The sequence below is a fragment of the Cynara cardunculus genome, unplaced genomic scaffold, assembly GCF_001531365.2.
Source record: "Cynara cardunculus var. scolymus isolate 2C unplaced genomic scaffold, CcrdV1 Un_Scaffold_5247, whole genome shotgun sequence".
Classification (NCBI taxonomy): Eukaryota; Viridiplantae; Streptophyta; class Magnoliopsida; order Asterales; family Asteraceae; genus Cynara; species Cynara cardunculus.
This window is the reverse complement of record NW_020202308.1, coordinates 1-17699: the sequence shown is the minus strand read 5'-3', so window position 1 is coordinate 17699 and position 17699 is coordinate 1. Positions and strand designations below refer to the sequence as shown.

The 17699-nt window shown below is 34.9% G+C and overlaps 1 protein-coding gene across 1 annotated transcript; it reads left to right on the top strand.

The window, feature by feature from the left end:
• Nucleotides 1–13808: 13808 nt before the first annotated feature.
• Nucleotides 13809–17694, top strand: LOC112504331 (phenylalanine ammonia-lyase-like; the record flags this gene model as incomplete). Its single annotated transcript, XM_025108260.1, has 2 exons — nucleotides 13809–14188; nucleotides 17562–17694. Coding segments are annotated over exons 1-2 (504 nt in total), but the record flags the coding sequence as incomplete, so codon positions are not given.
• Between the last annotated feature and the right edge of the window lie 5 nt (nucleotides 17695–17699).

The following is a 17699-nucleotide window of genomic DNA, read 5'->3' as shown; positions in this document are numbered from 1 at the left end:
CGTGAAAAAGTAAGACCATTTGACCTAAAACAAATGTCTTACGAGAAGACATTTTATCATGAAAAGCTTTGGTCTTTTCTTTATATATAGAACTACTCTCGTACGCATCATTGCGTATTTCTTCCAATTCTTGGAGTTGGAGTTTTCGGTGAATACCGGCTTTGTCAATGTCCAAGTTGACATTTTTGACGGCCCAAAAGGTCTTATGTTCCAACTCAACAGGAAGATGACAAGCTTTCCCGTACACTAAACGAAAAGGGACATACCTATCGGGTATTGTAACAGTTTCGAAATATATGCTCTGTTTGTATTAAAATCCATCCTTTTTGCACCTATCAAAGACCAATCAATAACTAAATTAAAGGGGTTCTATAAGCTATATAAACATTACAATATGTACTAGATTCATTATAAAAACATGTTTAAATATAAGGTTATCAATTACAGGTATTAAACACACTTGTAACAGTTTCCTGACTATTAGCAGTATCAACTACTAATTCATCATCAAGTATCACAGAATTCAGACATGCAGTTTGAGCAAACAATGGTGATACAAACGAAAAGTTTGCAACAAAGTCAACTAACACCTTAGCACGTATTGAATTCAAGAGGAAAGTACCTGTTACTACATCCGGTGATGTTTCTGCCTCGTTCTTAGTCATCTGGAAGGACCGTCCTCACGCCCCTTCTTGCCCTCCTCTGTTCACTGTAGGCCTTCCCCGAATACCCGATGTGTGATTTCCCATTGTCAGTTGTGAAGTTCTTAACAAAGGACAATTCGGTCGAATGTGATCCGGAGAGTTACAGTTAAAACACCTTCGATTAGCTGGACAATTTCTAGACAGATGGCCTGCTTCACCACACTTATAACACTTTCTTGGATCTGTCTTACACTCACCCTGATGTATCTGTCGGCATTGCGTGCAAACTTTCTCACCGACTTTCTGCTCGGGTTTGTTATCATATTTTATCATTTTCGGCCCTCGAAAAGATGAAGGCCCTTCCCACCTTCTCTTTTCTACAACTTTTCATTCTGGCAGTCGGTTCTTATTTCGTTCGGTCACTTCGGCCGCGTCTACCGTCAATGAAAAGGTATTGGGGTAAATGGCTGTTGCAAACTCTCTGATTGAGGGTTTCAAACCCCAAATATACCTTTCTATCTTCCTGGATTCGGTTGAAACATAATTTTCAGCAAGCGAGAGTATTCAATGAATCTTTCGGTATACTCCCGAACTGTTCCATTTCCTTGTTCCAATTTTATAAAATCTTATTCCATTTGTCTAACTACTGTCTTAGGACAAAACTGGTTCTTGAATCGGTCCACAAATTCTACCCAAGACAAAGTCTGTAAAACATCCGTTCTGGCAGATGATTCAACTTCCCACCAGAACAAAGCATTTGACTTTAATACAGAAACAGCAAATTAAACTTTATCTGTTTCCGGACACCGAATAATGTTAAACACTTATTCCATTTCTTTAGTCCAACACACAGCTTTCACTGGATCTCTTTCTCCAAAGAATGTTGGTGGCTTACAGGCCAAAAAACATTTTAATATCTCCCTCCTTGTTGTGAGTAACTGGCATCGAGGAATGAACTTCTATTCTTTCTGTTTCTACCCTAACTGGAACTCCCATAATAGAAGTTAGAGTTTCTCGCAATTTCCCCATCTCTTCTGCCAACATGTCCCTAGTTACATATTCAGGGTGTGGCATTGATCTCTCCTGAACATTCCCAGAATGGGATTCTTCATGGTCAGAATGAACTTCGGTTCGACCCCTTCCCTGAGACTGACTTCTTCCTTTGCCTCGTCCCCTTGCTCTTCCCTGACCTCTATTTCCAGACGTGCTAGTCGGAAGATTAACGGGCGATTCTTCCCTTTCCTCAGATTCTGGATGAGCCATTCTTTCAGATCTTCGGGTTCGGCTAGACATCTGCAATTTTAGTGTTAATAATCACATATTCACATTCCCAAATATAATGAAGTATTCAAGTTCAGATGTGTACCTGTAAATTCATAATTACACTGGCCAAATGCAATTAAAATTTACCTTACACACTGTTCTTTCAACCCATCATATTTATTTCCAATGGAGCTAACTATGTTCGGGACCCTAAACATGCAATAAAAACATTTTAAGTGTAGGTAACATGCTGTTAAATACCTCAATCCCTTAAACTCAGGCTCTGATACCACTTTTTGTAACACCCCATACCACACATTGCATATAATACATATTTCATACGGAAGAAATACATGTTTATATACCATTCAGGTCCCTTAGTATAAGAATCTATCATTACATAATACAAAGTCCAAAAATTCAAATACATTTCTTGTACTAATCAACATTCATCAATCAAAATTGTACATCAAAGACAGTTCTTCATGTAGAAATGCATATAGGAAAATATCATATTTTCCCTTTTTCCTTACCATCTGTACCTCCTGCAATACATATTTAAAATCACAAAACGAGGGTAAGACCGAAAGGTTTAGTGAGTTACCCTATTTATGTTATTGCAGGGTGAAATCACCAAAACTTTGTATAAGAATAACCTTTTCATATATATAACAAATATATGAACAAATAGGAACATAATACCAGTACCTTTCCACTTTTTAAGCTAAGCATTCAGCTATTCAAATAACATACCTTTGAACCAATCAGGTTTCATATAATGCCACTTTTAAACTTTTTCTAATCAACAAGGTTTATTTAAAGTTTCAGGCCAGACCTGATATTTTCTCCTCAATAACATCCAGACTACGATTTCCAATAAGAACCTTGATCCTAAATCTTTAAATCGCAAAGAAATAAAGATTCCAGACCACGGTAGTTTTAGGGATATAATAGAAAGAGTTATATCATACAACACACACACAAATGTCACCCTTATATCCAAATGTACACCTCTCCTTGATATGTCACCCTTATCCCATGGTACACCTCTCCATGATATGTCACCCTTATCCCATGGTACACCTCTCCTTGATATGCCACCCTTATTTCCTCATCAAAACATTTTACAAAAACAATTCCAAATAGACCGCAGTCAATGGAATTATTATCAATCCAAAATCATTTATATCAAATTTTCCATTTTATGATAAAATAACAATTTTTATCAATCAAGCACAAGGCATAGTACAAATCCGGTCAACTTGGCTTGGCCGGACTTCATCTCCGGTCAATTCTTGGCCGGTTTACCAAATCCGGACAACACATCGCTCAAGGCTTGTCCGATTTAACACTTAGAATAAATTCCAATACTTTTGTCCGGATAACAAGTCCGGACAACATATCGTCCAAAGCTTGACCGATTTAAAATAATCTGGTCACCACATGGTCGTATTCATATTTCTCCGTTCAAAATGTTTACCATACTTAACATTCATAAATCGCTCAATGCTTGAACGGTTTAAAACTAAATCGCTTAACGCTTGTCCGGTTTAGGGCTTAATCGCCCAACCCTTGTCCGATTTAAGAATAATCCGGACAAGCTTTGTCCGATTTAGACTTAATCCGGTCACCCTTTGTCCGGATAAAACCCTTAAGCAAATAACTGATTTCTTCCAATTAATATGCAATATTCAATAAAACTAGTACAAATTTTATGAAAAGAGGTTTAGGAATCACTCACCTTATCAAGCCTTTTGAAAACGACCTTCTTGTAATGCAAAAGTAAGAAAATCCGGGCAACTCTTTCCCTTCTAAATCGCTCAAATTATCAGAATAGCCAAGAAGATAAAAATGAGGGGGGGGGGTCAAACCCTCCTTTTATACCTTTTCTTAACAGGAAAGTCGGCCACATGCACACACCCCCCCCATGCATTCTCATAACATGCATGTGTATATATATATATATATATGCTTCTACATATACACATAATCATGCATATATCCATTCATGTACATATACATACCTATGCATAAAATATCACATACTAGCATGATTAAATATAACAATTTATCATGCCATCACGAAATCATTTAATCAGATAATCACGTATTTATTACCTCGGGTGATAACCAAGATCCAGTTATCACAAAAACCTGTTAGACCTGCCATGAGACCTTGGCCACAACTTCGGTTGTGTGCCAAGTCGCTTGCAAGATTGCTCNGGTACACCTCTCCTTGATATGCCACCCTTATTTCCTCATCAAAACATTTTACAAAAACAATTCCAAATAGACCGCAGTCAATGGAATTATTATCATTCCAAAATCATTTATTTCAAATTTTCCATTTTATGATAAAATAACAATTTTATCAATCAAGCACAAGGCATAGTACAAATCCGGTCAACTTGGATTGGTCGGACTTCATCTCCGGTCAATTCTTGGCCGGTTTACCAAATCCGGACAACACATCGCTCAAGGCTTGTCCGATTTAACACTTAGAATAAATTCCAATACTTTTGTCCGGATAACAAGTCCGGACAACATATCGTCCAAAGCTTGACCGATTTAAAATAATCTGGTCACCACATGGTCGTATTCATATTTCTCCGTTCAAAATGTTTACCATACTTAACATTCATAAATCGCTCAATGCTTGAACGGTTTAAAACTAAATCGCTTAACGCTTGTCCGGTTTAGGGCTTAATCGCCCAACCCTTGTCCGATTTAAGAATAATCCGGACAAGCTTTGTCCGATTTAGACTTAATCCGGTCACCCTTTGTCCGGATAAAACCCTTAAGCAAATAACTGATTTCTTCCAATTAATATGCAACATTCAATAAAACTAGTACAAATTTTATGAAAGAGGTTTAGGAATCACTCACCTTATCAAGCCTTTTGAAAACGACCTTCTTGTAATGCAAAAGTAAGAAAATCCGGGCAAGTCTTTCCCTTCTAAATCGCTCAAATTATTAGAATAGCCAATAAGATAAAATGGGGGAGGGAGGGGTCAAACCCTTCTTTTATACCTTTCCTTAATAGGAAAGTCGGCCACATGCACACACACCATGTATTCTCATAACATGCATGTGTGTGTGTATATATATATATATATATATTTATATATGTGTTTCTACATATACACATAATCATGCATATATCCATTCATGTACATATACATACCTATGCATAAAATTTCACATACTAGCAGGATCAAATATAACAATTTATCATGTTATCACGAAATCATTTAATCAGATAATCACGTATTTATTACCTCGGGTGGTAACCAAGATCCAGTTATCACAAAAACCTGTTAGACCTGCCATGAGACCTTGGCCACAACTTCGGTTGTGTGCCAAGTCGCTTGCAAGATTGCTCCCTCTTGACCAAAGTTTCATGCGACCCTTGCTATGAGCCAAGCTACATACCAAGGTGTTTAACTGTAACAACCCACAAGAATTGATAAATGAAGTAATAAAGGTTTCAACTTCTTAGTGAAAGGTGGAGGAAAAGTTACGCCAAGATGGTTCACACAAATGAGATTCTCAAAGTTATAGTGAAAACACTAAGGTGGCGTGTGGTTCGCAGATTCTGGAGGAATCTGATGGAATTGAAATGTTGAAATCCATTGACCAAATTTCATTCCCTCGTTTGGTTCATTCTTTTTCACGAAAGGAATTTTATCCTATAAATACCACAAATAAAGGAATTTAACATTTCTTAGCAACTACATGGTATTTTGAAGGAATGGAATATTTATCTTACTAAATATGCCCTTAACCTAATATACTCTAATTTCATAAAACTCAATATGACCATCGTCGACCACCTCTCGACCACTTTTGATCTGAACCACCCGCCGACCACCACCGCCGCCTACCACCGGTCTGAACCATCGCCGACCACGACCACCGATTACCATCGATCTGAACCACCGCCGACTACCACTGATCTGAACCACCGCCGACCACCACAACCATTGACTACCACAAATCTGAACCACCACCGACCACCATTACCAACGACTACCACCGATCTGAACCACCGCCGACCACCGATCTGAACCACCGCCGACCACCATCGATCTGAACCACCGCCTAACACAGATCCGAAACACCGCTGACCACCACCACCGACTACCACCGATCTGAACCACCGCTAATCTGAGCCACTACTAATCTGATTCACCGTCAATCTGCACCGTTGATAACCGCCATCTGAACCACCATGGAACCCTACCGCTGACCACCACCACCGCCTACCACCCATCTAAACCACCGTGGATCTGAGCCACCACCGATCTAATTCACTATCAATCTGAACCACCACCGATAACCACCATCTGAACGACCATGGATCACCACCGATCTGAACCACTGTTGACCATCACCATCTGAACCACCACAGACCACCATCAATCTGAACCACCGCCAACTACTACCTATCTAAAGCACCGTCGATCTAAAACACCATTGACCATCACCGAGATGATCCATCGCTGATCTGAACCACATCTGACTATCGTCACCTGAACCATAACGAACCACCATCGATCTATATCACTGCCAACCACCGACAACTACCATCGATCTAAATCATCGCCGGACACCACCGACCACCATCGATTTAAACAACCACTGCCGCCACCGCCTATCTGAACCACCATTTACCACCTCCATCTAAACCACTGCGGACCACCATTGATCTGAATCACTGCGGACCACTACCATCTAAATCACTATGACCACCACCGATCTGAACCACCGTCGATTTAGTAACGTCATTTTATTTATGATTATATTTGGGTTGTGTATTTTATATTGTTTTACATATTAAATAATTATTTTATTAAAGTATTTTTAGTTTTAAAAAATAAAATTGTCAAAAAAGAGAATTTTGGTCATTTACCAATATTTTATTTCAATTCTAAAGCTACATTTTGTGAACCAAACAGACAGATTCCAATTCTTTAACAGATTCCATTCCAATGCCTGCCAACCAAACAGGTGGTCAAACCTGACAACATTCTATTTCAATTCCTTCAAAGTCCAATTCCTTTAACAGATTCCATTCCATCAAAAAAATATTATGCGAACCAAACACCACCTAAGAGAATTATTACAACTCTTAAGCAATTAAGACACATACTTCTAAAGGAAAATCTTGACTATCTGCAACCAATACCAGTTCGTGCTTGCATCTTACCCTTACCTTACCAGAACCACCTCTCTTGTAATGTCCTAGAATGCATTTATATTTGAAAATGAAAATTAGACCGTAAGGCCTAGTGAATATTTCCTGATTTAAATCATTTAACCACAATGAAGGATTCCAAATTCACAAATAAAACAACTTGAATGTATAGGGTTTTAAAACGAGTTCGTAACTATTAAACTGCAACAAAAAATTATTTAGATTACATTGTTTAGAAAACTTTTCTAAAATCTAAAACCATTAGCTAGGTCCAATGACTATTAGAACAAATCTAAACAACCATAGGGTGTTTAGAGATATTACCTTTTCGATATTTGATGCGAGTTTTGGCGGAGCACTTAGAAACTAAGTCATGTTTCCTCTATTGGTAGTCCACACATGAACCCGTTTCTGGCCTCCACCTGGTGCTAGCCCAATCCCTAAATCAAATATGTGTTTTAACAGAAAAATAGGTTTCTTTTATGTTTTTCTCAAATAGTTAAAACCTAAAAGATTGAATCGCTTTTAATCTTACTTTATCAACTTATTTATATGTACTTAATTATCAATCTCAAGCTCTAGTTGATTTTGTTGAGGATTTTAGTCTATTGCTGGAAAAAGAAGTTCATGATGATGTCTTCCTAGTGGCAACAGACACTTTATGTTCGCGGCTCCTCCAATTAAATAGGCTATTTAAGTTATGTGTCAATAAATTTCTTACGTATACAGGGTTGAGTTCCTGTGAGAAGGAAAGTTATGGTGAGAAGCATAAGAAGAGATCTCCACCCTTGGATCAATCCTAATTGAATGTCAACACTAATAAAGTGCATCGAGATGCACCAGATCAATTCCCTTATAAAGTGTAATTCATGGGTGGGCATAAGATTAAGAGTGATCAAGGGTTCAAATCTATTATTAGGCTTCTCACTATAACTTCCCTTCTCACACAGTACTTTGCCTACATATATGTGTGTATGTGTCAATTAAACTTCTTACATATACGTAGGACTGGGTTCTGGTGAGAAGAGAAGTTATGGTGAGAAACATAAGAATAGATCTTCATCCTTGGATCAATCCTAATTGAATATCAATACTAATGAGGTGCACCGAGATGCAGCGGATCAATTCATTTCTAAAGTGCAATTCATGGTAGGCATAAGATTAAAAGTGATCAGAAGTTCAGATTTCTTCTTGCGTTTCTCACCATAACTTCTCTCCTCACACGATCAAAAATGATCAAGGGTTCAAATTTTTTCTTTCGCTTCTCACCATAACTTCCCTCCTCACATGATCCTTCGCCTATATACATATGTAGTGAGAAAGTTAAATATCATCAGAAGGTAAGACAATGAAGGTTAAGAAAGACAATAAAAAACTGAAAAAAATTCCCGCCTGAATTAGACCTATTATTTCATGAAATCTACGGTAATTGCATAGAGTTGGTTCTAATCTCAAATAAACAATTAAAACCAGAACGAAGCACATCTGATCTTATTCAGGCTCTAACGAGAAAAAAAGTTGTTCAAATCCCACAACCTCTAAAGAGTAGAAGAGGATTATGACCACGGACACATCTTGTCACAATATGAACTGTGAAGGACATGAAGTAGTTTCGCAACGTCCTCCTCCCAACTGGGTACATGAAATTCCTTCCAAAAGGCGCTTGGGGATCAAATAAAGGCATCACATAAAGAAGCAGGCAACACCGTAGAAGAATTCTATAACAACAGATCGATTTGTTATATGTCTGGGAATCAAGAAAATTTGAAGTTGCATATATGTTGTTTGATTTCTTTCTTTATTCTGTAATAGTTAAATAATTCAACTTGAATTAGAAAGTATTCTCCATCAGAAAAACACATATCTATCTGTTTTGCCCAGTTAATTTCAAATAAAACAACAAACATAATTGTACCCTACATCCAATGGCTTCAAGAGTARCAATTTATTRGAAAGCCAATTAATAGCATCCCTGAAGTATGGTTGACTACGGAATTATAAAAACGATATGATACAAAATGATGAAGGTCGAAGGATGAGTTTCAGAAGCATTGTTCGACACACTATTTACAACCACTATGCAGTGGTAGACCTAAGATTTTTTTCCGAGTGGGTGTACCGTGCACCTTCAAGGTGGATTAAAGGCCTACAAAGTCGTTTGATGTGTATTTAATTAAATTCCTCCGCGTCGAGAGATTTTTTAAGTTTTTTGGTTGAATATTTGAGACTTTTTTCCCTTTTTTGTTGATTTCAAGAGACTTCTCCCGGCTTTTTGGTTGATTTCGTTGGACACTTTCGGTTTTTAGTTGACGGCCCCTATATTTTCTCATATCCAGGAGCATCCTTCAAAATTTAACGTATGCACCTTTCATACCCCAAAGAAAATTCTACCTACGAAAATCAATTGAACAGGTGCACAACACCATCCTGAAGCCTTCGTAGGTCCAACCCAGCCACTATGGTAGGATCTCGCCACCAGACCTGATTTAGAAAACATATACATCCTCGTTATATCAAATATACAACCGAAATCTAAATATACACGTTCTAAGATATGAAAATTACGGGTATAAAAAAATGAAATGAATAATTTAACATACTATTAAATAATAGTTTCATCACAATTTTCTACGATTATAAGCAATACTTAATTTGTAAATGTTTATAAGAAAAGCAAATTAAATATCTTGTTACTGTATCTAAATATTAATATCTAACAAATTAAGTGGAACATTTATGCTTATGTGTAATCCAATTAAGCTAGGACCCATCCAATATTTAGCAACCCATCCAACCACCCAACTTTCAAAAAATATTGGTGAGAATTTCCAAATTTAGCAACTTTCTTCTAACAAATATTTTTTAAACTGATTTTGGTACATAGACAAAACTCATCGTCTATATTTGACGTGATATAGGACAGGACAATAACTCATTGTCACACTTTTGGTACGACATGAGATAGGGATAAGAACTGGGACAAGGTGTGACAGTATGAAACAAAAAAAGTTTTTTTTTATTCCAAAAAATAGGTGGAAAAAGATGAAATAAAAACTAAAATATTACTAATTAACCCTCGTTTGATATATAATCTTAATATGATATTTGTTTTAGTGGCCAACACCGCAAGTCGCGATGGCCGCCGCCACCGCTAGCCACCGTCGACCACCTCCACCTCTTCCTCCACTACAACAACCTCCTCCACCACCGACCACCATCACTGTTCATCGTCACCTCCACAACTATTGACCACTGGCTACCACCACYGCTACCCACCACCACCAYTACCTCCACCACATCTGCCACTACCTCCACCACATCTGCCACAACTACCTCCTCCTCCACTATAGATTGCCACCACCACCACTTCCAGCATCTTCACGTCCTCCGTAGCCACCATCCTCCACCAATCACCAATAGCTCTACCTCCACAACCATTRTTGCTACAACAGTCTTCACTTTGCCTTCTYCAATTGACAAAGATCTTCCAAACCGAATAAAACATAATTTCTCTTTTGCACGAATCGTGTTTTTCAAACTACTATAAATTATATCAATTTTTTCATACAAAACTACTGTATATGTATATATTAATGTATATGAAAATTTTGTAAAAATGTTCATAAATTAAATCATATAATAATTTGCTTTGTTTGTACTAGCTATAACTATTATATGATATGTAAAATCATCAAATAATTTTTGAAGACAACTTGTCTAGTTATGTYATGTCYAATCCTGGTCGTAYCAAACACCAAAAAGACATTTMTTCTGTCAAGTCCAATMTCATCCAGTYCTATCTTCTTGTCCTGCCAATTCCTGTCAAGTTATGTCATGTTTYTAATCACGCCTGTACACCAAACACCGCCTCAAAGGTGTACATATGATTATTTGCAAGCTTCAATTGAGTTCCGGTTTCGGGTCTTAACTCTATTTTTGTCTAATGGAGTTATTTTAGCAAGCTCAAGTCTGATTTGCAAACTTGATAACTTATCCGTACTCGTACTATAGACGGATCGGTCTACCGCATAGACTAAAAACGCTTTTACATTAAAAAAAGCCAAAACTTATGTAAAATCATTTAAAGACATATTTTCCAACCTAAATAAGACGTTAAAATATAACAATGTAAATAACTTTCAAAAATTAGTTTCTATGAAATATGGAGTATGAGATATTTCACTATGTAACTAGTATTTCAAGGCCGAGTCGAAGTCTAGCCCATATCCGACCTAGCAGATTTCTATATCAATTTTTTTATAAAAATTAAAGTATTAATTATACATAAAATCCCGTGAACTAAAATATAAACAAGTTGTTATTATCTATCCGCCTATTAATTTTAACAATGATAAACGATCCGTTTATTTTTTCAAGAATGATTATCAGAAGTGAGTTTTCTATCATAGACTTTTCTTATTTATGAAAACAAAACAAAAGTACCAGGAGGTCCATGTTCAAATACAATGAGAAATAAAAATCCACTTGTGACCACAGAGGTTTAAATGCGGTGATTTCGAACTATCTACAAAGGAAAGCAGGTGATCGTCTAGTCGGCTCGAATTGGATATTCAGGTTAATAAAAAAAAACAATCGACACAAGGGTAGTTTCATAATTTGAGTAGGGCTTAAACCACGACTCCACCCCACTCTCACCAACCCCCAACTCCATATCCACATCAAAAAAATTTGGTGGGAAAAGGATGGGAGATGAAGAAGCCATGAGAATGATTTATTTAATTAAAGTTTATGGATAAAGGATGAAGGAGTGATGTTGTCGTTTCATCTACCACCTCTCCGTCTCACCAACCACCCACACTATTCTTCTCTTTCCCTTTCTTTACGATGCTTTTCCTACTTAAACTATGTTTTCATGACTTTTTCTGTTGCATTTTTACCCTAAATTCAGGGCTTACWATAATCAGATTCGTCTGTTCCACCGTCTTAAAGAATCATACGTCTTATTACTTAAGACGGTTTATAAGACTAACAACTACACGAATATATGAAATTACGACTTAAAAACGTAAAAATGTTTTATCTTTGTAAAACAATAAGTCGTTATGATGTTGTTAGACAACATATCAAGAGGTAAATAGTCCTATTAGTCATTTTATAAGACATTTCTTGACGATAGTCTTATGTAAATATGTACTAAAAAGTCTCATAAAACGCTTTACAAGAAGTGCTTAATTAATAAAAAGCTTAATAATTAAGAATATTTACTTATTAAACACTATTAGTTAGTTTCATAAAGATATAACTTGTTAGTTTGATTAACTTTGTCCTAGCAATCTATTCTAATGTCTTTACTAAAAGAACACATGGGCAACACTGACGGGAAAATCCGTCTCTAAAAGCCATGTCTCATTAATCCATTGCGAAAATTCATCGTTATTTATAAACAAAAATATGCTTCCAAAAATAAATCATTCAATATGCATGTTAACAGTTAGAAAAATATATATAATTAATGGACTTGACATTTGGTTAAAATATCCAAACCAATGACAATTCTAGTCCATGTCATTTATTTAACGAATGTCACCCACTATGTTTATTGCACTATCATTAAACATATTAAGAACCCTAGCTAATTGAAAATGAAGTCAATAGTTTATATATGAAATATCATTAAGTTAACTGAAAATGAAGCATACGAATGACAGGGTTGTTTACTTAAATGCTTATCCGGTAAGTGTTTACCGATAGAAGTTAGTACTATAATTTATTTCGATGTGTAAGATTTTAGTACATCAAAACATATCGAATGCAACAATTTTCAGGGTAAATGCTTACTTGAGTAAGAGTCGTCATCTTCACTTACTGGGTAAGACTCTCCATCTTTCTCATCGCTCTTACTCAGTAAGATTCTTGGCCTTTATCATGTTCTTCCGATGAAAAAATTTATCGAGTAACCACTTACCAAGTAAACATTTTGTAAACAGCTGCTTAAAAGTCATATTTTTTTTTTCAAGAATGAATTATGTTTTAAACAAAGTAATATATGGTTGTTAATATGCAAAGAGTTAGGTCAAAGGATCCAATTTGTTACAAGTTTAGAGTAAAAAAGTTAAGTCAAAGGACCCGATCTGTAACAAAAGTATAACCACAACAAACCAAATCCATAATTTACTCCATAGTTTCTTATTTAGGGAATGTTTGAGATTGCTTATAAAAATAATTTATTGGCTTATTCTGGTGTGTCACCGATAATAAGCACTTTTTAGTGTTTGGATAAATAACATATACTGGTGTCAAACCGGTAATAAAATTTTTTTGAAGAAGTTAAACACTTCTGACTTATAATAATAAATTGATAAATAATTTTATAAAAAAAATTGTTTCAAATAAAAATCCAAACACCCCGTAGTATTTCTCCCATTTAAAACCTACTCTTATATATGCTAAAACTATAATAATTCTTTGAAAAGAAATATAAAAAAGAAATACAAAAATATTAGTTTGTGTTGTCAAACAAGTCTCTAAACCTTTTCTTTGTCTCCATTGCAACCATCGACGTGGCATGATCCTTTCCATCGATTTCCATGACCAATCGGACGGCCACCACCGTTTTCCAACTAACACATCGGCCTGCCAAACCTAATACTAAATGGGCAACCGATAAGCTTTCTATTTAAACGGCTTCATCTCCTACGCATCATCTCAGGAAATTTATAGCTTCATAATTTCCTACCAACAAAATAAAAAAAATGGATCAATGTACCAATGGACATGCCAACATCAATCATGATAYGACGGACCCAYTGAATTGGGGTGTCGCTGCGGCGGCGTTAAGCGGAAGCCACCTGGAGGAGGTGAAGAGAATGGTCGGGGAGTATCGGAATACAGTGGTGAGGTTGGGTGGCGAGACGCTGACTATTGCCCAGGTAGCCGCGGTCGCCACCACCAACGTTCAGGTTCAGCTGTCGGAATCCGCTCGTGCCGGAGTTACAGCCAGCAGTGAKTGGGTTATGGAYAGCATGAAGAAAGGAGGAGACASCTACGGTGTCACMACCGGTTTCGGTGCCACCTCTCACCGGAGAACCAAGGAAGGTGGTGCTCTTCAACAGGAACTCATTAGGTATATTATTTAAAATATCAATATAAATAAACAAATGCATAATTAATTCCATTTTCTTTCAAATAAACAAAACGATGTTTTTAAGATATATATTTTGGCCCATTAAAAAGCTTAAAAGACAGCTTTCATGCAATGAAGATGGTCTCGAATTTATTTGATAAAACCAAGCATTATTATTGTATATATATACACACACATATACATACATATATATATATATATATATATATATACCATAATTAAGCATGCATAAAAAACACCTTATTACGACTATTTTCTTTTGTGTAGAGGTTATGTTAGGATAGATTACTGTCAATCACTACAACAAAATAGGGTTTATAGGGCACTCCCAAATTGTAAGTGTTTTAATAGACCTTTTTATATGACTTAGTTTATAGGACCAAAAAAATAAAGTGTCCTAACTAATGGTGTTGTATTAAGTTTATATGACATTTTTTGATGTCGTAATAAGTTTTTTAGGACACTTTTAATATAAAGCATCTCATTATCAACTTTATAGGACACTATTTGAAAAAATGTCCTACAAAAACAAGTGTCCTATAAAAAATTGAGTTTATAGGACAATTTCTCAAAAGTGTCCTATAAAGTTGCTAATGCGACACTTTGTATTAAAAATGTCCTTAAAAACTTGTTAAGACGCTCAAAAGTGTTGTATAAACTTATTACAACACCTTTAGATAGGACACTTTATATTTTGGTCCCATAAATTAAGTCCTATAAAGCGGTTTATTGAGACACTTAGAGATTGGGGGTGTCCTATAAACCCAATTTTGTTGTAGTGAATGTCATTGGTCTCCAAGTAGTCATTACATAAATGGTGTTTTATCATGTATAGTTGAGTGACACAACATACTAGCTATTGTCGTTAAGCGTCATGCTCGTGAGCCATGAGGATCGACCACGGTATACCTAGAAACTTTACGTAACTATATATATATATATACGTGTGTGTATATATATATATATATATATTTACAGAGAAAGAGAGAATGAACAAACAGTAGCTAAACAAGGGAATAAGAAAAATGTCTAATCACATGTGATTTTATATTAACATCACGTACAAAATCATATGTGAATAGGTCGCGGCCAAAGTCGCATGTATATCTTTTTTCGTCTGTCAACGTAATTTGACCGTTTTTGTATTCTATTATTTAGTTTATATTCTCGTTTGATCCTTTCTATATAGACTAGTTTAAACAAGAAAGACAACCAAAATAAAAAAAATGGAAATCACATATAGTTTTATAATAAACGATTCGCTCATTGTTGTTGAGTAAATTAAATTTGGTGGACTATTTCTAATGTGGTAGGTGGGCTTGGTCAACTAAAATCCTTGTGGTATTAAATATTGATGAATTATATTTAAATTAAACAAAAATAATAATTATTAACACATAAAATATGAAAGATAATATTAGGAATATTAAAAACTCTAACATGTTTTATTATACAATTGAATTATATATTTATATATAACTAGAAGGGTACTCACACAATGTAACGAAATACATCTCGATTTTTATGTTTCGTTATAATTCTTTTTGTTTCAGTCGATGTTATAATATGGTTTTATGTAGTTTTAAGAAAATGATAATGTTTTTATCTTTGAATAAAATATAAATATGAAGATATCATAAAAAACTGAAGAAAAAAAAAAGAAAATAACAAAACTAATCACTTTATACAACCCTCTTACACAAAATAACCAGTTTTTAGAGATTTTACAAAATTAACCACACCGGGGGCGATCCGTACTAGTGGGGGGCGATCCGGCTTTTTTCTTAAAAAAAAAAATTTAAAATTTCTTTTTTTTCCACTTTGGGCGAGCCACATCATCGGATCGTCCCCGGAGGAGATTCAGGCTTTAAGTATTTTTTTTTAATACCAATTTCACTATAAATACCAACCTCCTATTTCATAATTTTTCACACATTCCATTTCATTTATCTTCTCATATATTATACTCTCACAACCTTTAACCCATTAAACACAATCAACCATCACAAAACATGAAATCACATCAAAGTGATGATGTTTGTGTGTATCTTCGAATTGACGGTTAAAGCCCGTACGCATATATACGTTAAAAATATGTACGTAAAACGTACGTGAATATACGTAAATATGCATGCGTGTTAAAACTCGTACACATATATACGTTAAAATACAAAGTTTCAATTTTTGTACCGTTTATATCGTTTTTTTTACGTAATGCAATGTCTATATATATATATATATATAAATGTTACCGCAATTTATATCGTTTTTTTTACGTTATGCATCTCTCTATATATATATATATATGTTACCGCAATTTATATCGTTTTTTTTACATTATGCATCTATATATATACGTTACCACAATATATATATATATATACGTTACCGCAATTTATATCGTTTTTTTTACATTATGCATCTCTCTATATATATATATATACGTTACCGCAATTTATATCGTTTTTTTTACATTATGCATCTCTCTCTCTCTCTCTCTCTCTCTATATATATATATATATATATATATATATATATACACGTTACCGCAATTTATATTATTTTTTTTACGTAAATGTAAGTAGGTATATATATATACGTATATACATCCGTACACATACATACATACATACATACATACATACATACATACATACATACATACATACGTGAAGATACGTAAATATGCGTACGAGTTTTAACCCGAAATGTACGGATCGCCCCCGGGGGCGATTCGTGTGGTTAGTTTTGTAAATCCCCTAAAAAATGGTTATTTTGTGGAAGAGGATTGTATAAAGTGGTTAGTTTTATCATTTTCCCAAAAAAAAAAATATTGATAATAGTACCAGACTATTTAAAATTTATATTTTTTTGTGTATTTCTTTAATTTAATTTTTTTTATTTTTCGTTTAATAATATATTTTATATAAAAATAATGATCACGTATTTTTGTGTTAGAAGTCAATGATTATCTTAATTATATTTTAAAATTTTTATTTTTTAAAATAAGATATTTATCCTCTATTTGATTATATTTATTTACAACTAGTTACACGAATTCAAATATGAAGCTTAATAAATTGTATTTATACATAATTCACTTGTAATATTAAATTTTAAATAATATATATTAATAAACAATATTTCATGTATAAAAAATGTTTTTTTAACGGTTTTTATCAAATCCTTTATAACATGTACATACTTGCTATTGCTTTTATAATAATAGCAATAATTGAGAATGTTGCTACTGAATCATAACAAAACGGCGTGGACGTTTGTTGCTTTAACATTAAACATTCTGTGATCGTGGGGAATTAATTTATTTATTTTAATTTTGCCATTTAATCAGATTCTTGAACGCCGGAATCTTTGGCACCGGAGCGGAATCAGAGCACACGCTGCCGCAATCCACCACAAGAGCCGCCATGTTGGTCAGAATCAACACCCTCCTCCAGGGCTACTCCGGCATCCGATTTGAAATCATGGA